This window comes from Nicotiana tomentosiformis, chromosome 4 (genome assembly GCF_000390325.3).
Source record: "Nicotiana tomentosiformis chromosome 4, ASM39032v3, whole genome shotgun sequence".
NCBI lineage: Eukaryota > Viridiplantae > Streptophyta > Magnoliopsida > Solanales > Solanaceae > Nicotiana > Nicotiana tomentosiformis.
In genome coordinates this window covers 49659977-49668074 of record NC_090815.1, presented here as the reverse complement: position 1 = coordinate 49668074, position 8098 = coordinate 49659977, and the positions used below count along the sequence as shown (strand labels likewise).

Below are 8098 nucleotides of genomic sequence, written 5' to 3'. Positions count from 1 at the left end.
AAACCGAGCATATTGTTTCGCTGTGTCAGTGGCCTTAACAGGTAAGAAGTGTGCTGATTTCGTGAGTCGATCCACAATCACCTAAATTGAGTAGAACTTGCGAGGAGTGCGAGATAGTCCTACTACAAAGTCCATATTGATCATCTCGCATTTCCACATCGGAGTTTCTATGTTTTGTGCCAACCCACCGGGCCTTTGGTATCCGGCCTTCACTTGCTGGCAATTTGGACATCTTGCCACAAAGTCCGCTACATTCTTCTTCATATCATTCATCCAGTGGACTTCCTTAAGATCATGGTACATCTTTGTAGAGCCTGGGTGCACGGAATATCTGGAAGTGTGAGCCTCGATCATGATTTTTTCCCGGAGACCATCTATATTTGGAACACATAGTCGCCCTTGGTATCTTAGGGTACCATCATCCATGCCAAGAGAAAAGGCCATGGTCTTATTCTTATGAATCCCCCCCTTCAATTGTACCAACAATGGGTCATTCTATTGTTTTTCATTGACTTCCACAACAAGCGATGATTCAGCCCTATTTTCCAAAATCACCCCTTCTTCACTAGAGTCCGCAAGACAAACTCCCAAACTAGCCAACCGATGAACCTCCTTGGTCAACAGCCTTTGATATGCCTCCAAGTGAGCCAAACTACCCATAGATTTCTAGCTAAGAGCATTCGCCACAACATTAGACTTACCCATATGATACAGAATATCATTAGACTTCCCCAGATGATACAGATTATCAATGTCGTAATCCTTGAGTAACTCAAGCCATCTTCTGTGCCTCATATTCAATTACTTATGTTTGAAAATGTATTGAAGGCTCTTATGGTTCGTGAATATATCCACATGGACCCCATACAGATAATGAAGTCAAATGTTAAATGCAAATACCACCACCGTAAGTTCTAAGTCATGTGTTGGATAGTTCTTTTCATGATTCTTGAGTTGCCTAGAAGCATAAGCTATCACCTTGCCATGTTGCATTAATACACACCCAAGTCCGATTCTTGAAGCATCACAATATACCACAAAACCATATGTACCCTCTGGTAGGGTCAACATAGATGCCATAGTCAATCTTTATTTCAACTCTTGGAAGCTCCTTTCACAAGCATCTGACCATTGGAACTTAATCGGTTTCTGCGTCAATTTAGTAAACAGAGAGGAAAGAGTAGAGAACCCCTTCACAAACTTCTTATAATATCCTGCTAAGCCCAAGAAACTGTGAATCTCTGTTGGGGTAGTAGGTCTAGGACAATTCTTCACCGCTGAAATCTTATGAAGATCAACCTTAATTCTTTCTCTAAAGACAACATGACCCAAGAACGTGACAGATTCAAGCAAAAATTCACATTTTTAAAACTTCGCATATAACTGGTGTTGATACAGGGTTTACAAAACTGCCCTAAGATGATTGACATAGTCCTCTCGACTGCGTGTATTTACCAGAATATTGTCAATGAACACTATCACAAAAGAGTTGAGGAACGACTTGAAAACTCGGTTCATAATATACATGAAAGCTACCCCGGCATTTGTTAGCCCAAAAGACATTACCTAAAATTCAAAGTGCCCATACCGGGTTATGAAAATTATTTTCGGAATATCCTGCTCCATGATATTCAATTGATGATACCCAAATCTCAAATCAATTTTGGAGAAATACATAGCACCCTGCAATTGATCAAACAAGTCATCTATCCTTGGCAGTGGGTACTTATTCTTGATCGTGACCTTATTAAGCTAGTGATAGTTAATACACATTCTCAGTGACCCATCTTTCTTTCTTACAAAGAGAACCGGTGAGCCCTAAGGCGACACACTCGGCCGAATGAAGCCCTTCTCTAACAAATCCTTTAATTGTTCCTTTAGCTTCTTCAACTCTGCCAGTGCCATTCTGTAGGGTGGAATAGATATAGGCTGCGTGTTTGGCATCATATCAAAATCCCAAAATCAATCTCCCTGTCTGGTGGGATCCTAGGGAGCTCATCCGAAAAGACCTCCGAAAGTTCATTCACCACTGGCACAGACTCAAGTGTAGGTGCCTTAGCATCAATGTCCGTAACCCGGACCAAATGGTAAATACACCCCTTATTGATCATCGTCGTGGCCTTAAGGTAAGAAATAAACCTACCCTTCGGCACCACATCATCCCCCTTCCATTCAATCACTGACTCATTTGGAAATATAAACCTAACGGTCCTAGTTCGGCAATCATGCTTAGCCAAACATGAATAAAGCCAGTCCATCCCTATTAGTACATTGAAATCAACCATCCTCAATTCAATGAGATCGTCCACGGTGTCCCGACCACGCACTGTGAAAACACAATCCCTATAAACCTGCGCAGCCATAATAGACTCACTAACCGGAGTAGATACAGAGAATGGGTCATGAAGATGTTCCGGTTCAATCCCAAATTCCATAGCAACATAGGGAGGGACTTATAACAAAGTGGAACAGGGATCAATAAGAGCATATACATCATAAGATTGGACAGTCAATATACCTGTGACGAAATTTAGAGAAGCCTCTAAACTCCGGCGACCCTTCATAGCATAGAAACAGTTGAGTCCTCCTGAACTCTGTGCACCACCCCTAGCAGCACCATGCCCTACGGGTGAGCCTCGAGCTGGAGAAGGTGTTACGGATGTAGTAGCTGCAGAACTAGCTGGTTGTGTTGCACCCCTGACCATGCTCTGGTGAGACGAACAACAATCCCTCTGAATGTGACCGCTCATACCACACATGTAGCATATGGGCTGGTCCATGAAGCAAGGCCCAAAGTGCATCTTCCCACACCTAGGGCATAAGGGCCTCCTGTCATGCCCCGATCATGGGGGGTGAGACCGGCACCCGGTGCCTCATCTATCCTTGCGTACCAACTTGCGACTAAGAGGCACTGAACATATAATGAAGTTAGGCCGGCAAGGTTGTCATAACTACTACAGCTAACAAACCAACCAAATATACATACAAGGCCTACAAGCCCAACATACTGCACCAACTGACAGGATATGTCTACAAGCATCTACTGATGGATATACTGTGATCGCAACAGGACCCCGACCTACTCATAATATATATAGATATATATATAAGATATACACAAATCTCTAGACCTAGCAACTCCGAAAGGCATGGAGCTTACCGATCAAGCTGAACTCGGGCAACAGCTAATGAGGAAGTCTACCCGTCTGTCTGTTTGAACCTGCACACATGAAATGCACCGCTCCCAGAAAAGGGACGTCAGTACGAAATATTGTACCGAGTATGTAAGGAAATATACTGAAAGCTGAAACTGAACTGATAATATAATAACAGAAAGCAACTGGGAGTCAAAGATAATGTGAAGATATGCTTACCTGCTGATACTGACTCAACTGTCTCAATATAGTAAGTAAAATAGTTGTCCGGCCTTATAAGGCTCAGTATATATATATAACTACTCTGACATAGTAGGCTCACTCATAAGCGCTCGGCCATACTAGTCTCTGTATCTCGGCCATGCTGGGCTCGCTCATAGGAGCTCGGCCACAGTAGGCTCGGTATATAACTTACCATCTGATCAGAGGTTGCCCAATAGGGTCCTACCCATCGATTATAGCTCGATGGTAATGAAAATACCGTAATACTGTATATATAGGCTCTCTGCTCTCTTGACTGGAAAAAGACAATACTCAATTAAATATGAAGTCCCGATAAGGAGAATACTGTAATTTATGAGACTAGGATAATGTATATAAATTTATGAGACCATCTCTTTATGCCTCGTTATCAAACACATGTAATTACGAGATCATGCCAAAATGAAGGAAAGGCTTAGCCATAACATACCTGGAGTAGGAAAAAATCTGTATAATATTCTTGCTCGAATTCTTGTTGATGCAGAAATGTCACGTTACTAAGTTGCCTACCAGTTTTGTAGAATTTGTGATGTATAGAAGGCTAAACCCGCATCTTCTGATTCTCTTTTCAGGCATTAAAGCAAGCAATGAAACCAATTGCGAAAAAAATAAATACGACTGAAACCTGGAGAAATGATGCACCATAGGCAATTTTCTTGAGTTTCAGTTGACCGATCTTAGACTAAAATACTATAACCATTACACCCATCTAAACGTTAAACAAATTAATATGCCAAATGTTCTTTGAATTGTATTGTGTCAAATGATCTGGAGAAAATAAGATAATCATGACTCATTAAGTCATTAGAAAAGGTGGAAAATAAAGGTATGTGGTGGCTTCCACATGGGGGGTTTATCCTTATGAAAATTGTTATCCACATAGTTACTTAATTAATTTATTAATCCCCATTAACCAATAATTATCCAATTATCCACATTATTAGGAATTATCTAAAATTACTTAAAATACCACATACTTTTAACACACTTTATACACCTTATAATCACGGTCATGTAGTACCTTGTATGGAACTAGTCCATAAATACCGGGTATTATAGCTTGGACCGTATTTTATCTCAAATTGCCAAACTTCGACGAGACTCATCTTCTTCGATTTGCTTACCCTCTCACCTTCACAAATTTACTTTTCACTTGTTTGAAATAACGTAATACTTATAATAACAAAATAATCTCATTCCTAAACTTATGTCGCTTAACTTACGACGATATTTTAACGTACGGATGTAATATCTCATTTTCGAGCTTATATCAATTTACTTGTGGCGTACTTCCACGTACGAAAACATGGGGTGTAACATTATTCCCCTCTTTGGAACATTCATCCTCGAATGTTACGAATGTTGACTGATGCAATTATCATTTTCATAACTTATGTCTTCCGAATACTTTAGTACTTTTCTTGCAAGCTAGGGAACTTCTCGGCAAATAACTCTAAATGCCTGGCCATTCCCCCCTTTAGGCCTCTTTCTCACACCACAACTTGTGGTTAGAATTCTTCCAATCTCGTAACTGTTGCTACCTTCTATCATGCATCCTGTACAACTTTTTCCTTGTATGTGCGCCTATGCGACTCTTCCTTCCAGCGTTTTCCTCCACTTTTTAGCCAATCTTTAGGCCTCACTTTGTAAACATATACAGATCTTGACAAGATGTCTCTCTGGGCATCTATAGGTATACTAAAGTTCTTCGCTCGATACTTTTTCGAACCTACGAATGTTGCTATATCTTATTTCATAGACACAATTATCTATCTGCATGACTTTACTGTATCTATATAGGGCATACTATACCATAACTCTTACTTCGATTTATCGTTACTGAGGTCTGCTTCCACTCCAGGTTACTCTTGTTACTTATCCTATATGTATAAGTCTAAGTCCTTTAATGCTTCCTCATTATTGTTCATCTTAAGAATTATGGCCTAATCTCATCTCATACTTTGTGACTTTTGTCTATCCATTGTTGATTCACCTAAATATTTATCTACAGTCCACCACTGATAACTTGAAACCTCTTACGTAATCACTAGGGTTCACGTTGCATCGTGGAACATTTGAAGTGATTTTTCTGATCCACCTGGAGCGATACGATACTATACTCCCATAACAGTATTTCATAACATCCCAATATGATTCACTTACGTCGGTATGTTAATCCTGTACAATTCTTGAAATCCCTTTATTTATCACAATTACACCCTCATTCTATTACCAGGGCAGCATTCCATCTCTTCTAAATGCTACTAGTCTTAGACTCCTTTGAGTTCATTCGGCTATACTGAGCTTTCTACAACTTAGAGAAACCATCAGCTCTTTTGTTTACTTGGCTCAATCCTGAGGACTTATCCATTCTTGTCACCTTTTTACTTTCCCTTTCTTATCCTTACTCCTGTCCTCCTAAAACCTTGTCGTTTTTCCATACTTTAGCTTGCGACGTATACATATCTATTTATACTACTCGTAACCTTCCTTCAACTTGCTTGCACCATAAATTTCCTTATGTTATTCTGGAACATCAAGCGAGAACCGCATCATCTCTAACTCTTCTTTACTCTCTCAACTAGACCTCTAGATACTTAGAAACCATGGGTTGGAAGGTATGTCACTAATGACACTGCTATTATTCCTGGATACTGAATCCCGATGCTTCTAGCCCTCTATCTGAAGTATGTATTATTCACAACCTTGTGCTTTTGAGTATCTCGTACGTCATCAACCTTTACCTTACTTACCTTAAAGTCTCGCATCACATCTTCTATCTCTTTTATGACCTCTCTTCTATATAGGTATAATTCACATCCACGACTTGATGCTCTATTACAATACTCACACCTCTGGGGCTTCATACTGACTTCTTATGAGGCTCGTACTTTTCTAACTGGATTTATCGTAGAGTCGTTATAGAATATGGTTGTTGTGCTATCTCTCTTGTACCTCTGATATTAAGAGTGATTCTGCAATGTTCTCAATCATGATGTCTCTAATTTTCTGGGTCCAATAATCAGACTCGTGATTTACTTGGTTGACGTAACTCTTTAGTTTTCTCTTCCTTTTGATCAGCCATTATGTAGGCTTAAGCTATCTTCCCGTGGCTCCTGGTATTAGTGATTACTTTAGCCTTTCATGGGCTCTATGGAATATCCATGATACAATCCTTTAACAATTCAATCATTTGTCTATGACCCTGGCTCAATTCTTCCTTCTAACTTATACCGGAACCTTCTACGGCCGTATGATTGTCCACATATATGCTGCATGGATAATACTCTAAAATATTAAGTGTGTTCAGAATGTAACTAGCTCTGGATCATTGATCGAATAATTCCTTTCGTTCCATCTCAGCTTTCTTTAAACGTAGGCAATTACTTTTCCTGGTCTTTCGGCCCACTTGTTGCGTACATACTTAGCTTATCTTAGTTCCCACGCATGCCGGAATTTTTGTGCAACTCATATGGTCTCGAATATTACTTTGAATTTTTACTCCCTGTTCATTAGCCATGGTAGGTGCTACTTTATTTTGGAGTGCATATAATTTTGTTGTGAGACTATTATTACATGACCAATTCCTGTTTAGGTCACTGTGCTTAGGTTGAAGCCTTCTTCCTTATTTCCTCAGCTAGTCTTTCATTGTAGTACTTAGGGAGGACCCTCTGATTCTTGCAAGGCTGCGAGCTTATTACATCGTTTATCCGGCGGAATTGTTGATGTTCTTTCTTACTTGTAATTATCCTTACTTACTTACCTTCATGCCCTTGTGCTCGTAGGGTTGCTTCTGAGCTGATATTTTGATTGTCTTCTTAGTGGCACTTTTGTTTCTCTCCGTAACCCTCACACGGTACCTTTACTACCCCAACTTCTATCTTAATATTTCTCTTTACGATGTCATATCTGCGAGACTGAATGCCTCATGTTGGGGTTCATTATGTTAATCTTGCACGATCTGTTGATTTGTATGTATCCTCTTGTCTAGCCATAACTAGGCCTTTCCTGAATCAACTACTGACTACTCGTTGGCCCATTCTCATATCAGTATTCCGCGTAATCATTTTGGGTTATTTATTTTGTCTTAACTTACCATTCGCAATGGCTCCTTATTTATCAAAAACATACCGGGGCGGAACCCTTACTTTCTCTCCTTGACGTCGTGTCTGCATAATGTTCTGGAAACGTAGCATATATATAGTCTTTGAATAAGTGCAATTTCATCCCTTTCTCATTGTTATCGCATTCTTCCTTTACCAATCCATAGTTACTAGAACCACTTAATTTTACAAGAACCACTTAATTCTGACTTCATGCCACATCACTTCATATTCCCCCCTTTAGGGGAGTACTAAAATCTAGAGCTACGATGATCTATCTATAGATGTTTTATCTCTTTATCTTTGTTGTCTTTTCACATCATTGATGATCCTTACTCGCCTTACGGTAATCCTTCTGTACCAAGGATAACAAAATTCCTTACTCGCGAGGGTGACACTTAGTGTAACTGGCACATACCGTTCCTTAATATGAACTTTGCTCACATTCCTTGCTTTAGGAATGAGTTTTCCTGAATGACCATTCTCTGAGTTTCTAATGAATCTTCTCCTGTTGTCCATTCTATTATCACCGGAACGAAATCTGAAATTCTCATGATGTCGACCATTATCAAATTATCC

At 39.8% G+C, this 8098-nt stretch overlaps 1 protein-coding gene across 1 annotated transcript; it reads right to left on the bottom strand.

The window, feature by feature from the left end:
* Positions 1-1089: 1089 nt before the first annotated feature.
* On the bottom strand, positions 1090-2705 carry LOC138909646 (uncharacterized). The gene is made up of 4 exons (XM_070200855.1): positions 2519-2705; positions 2010-2452; positions 1770-1906; positions 1090-1312 (listed from the first exon to the last, which is right to left on the bottom strand). The coding sequence occupies exons 1-4, from the start codon at positions 2703-2705 to the stop codon at positions 1090-1092; spliced, it is 990 nt and encodes a 329-aa protein (XP_070056956.1).
* Positions 2706-8098: the final 5393 nt, after the last annotated feature.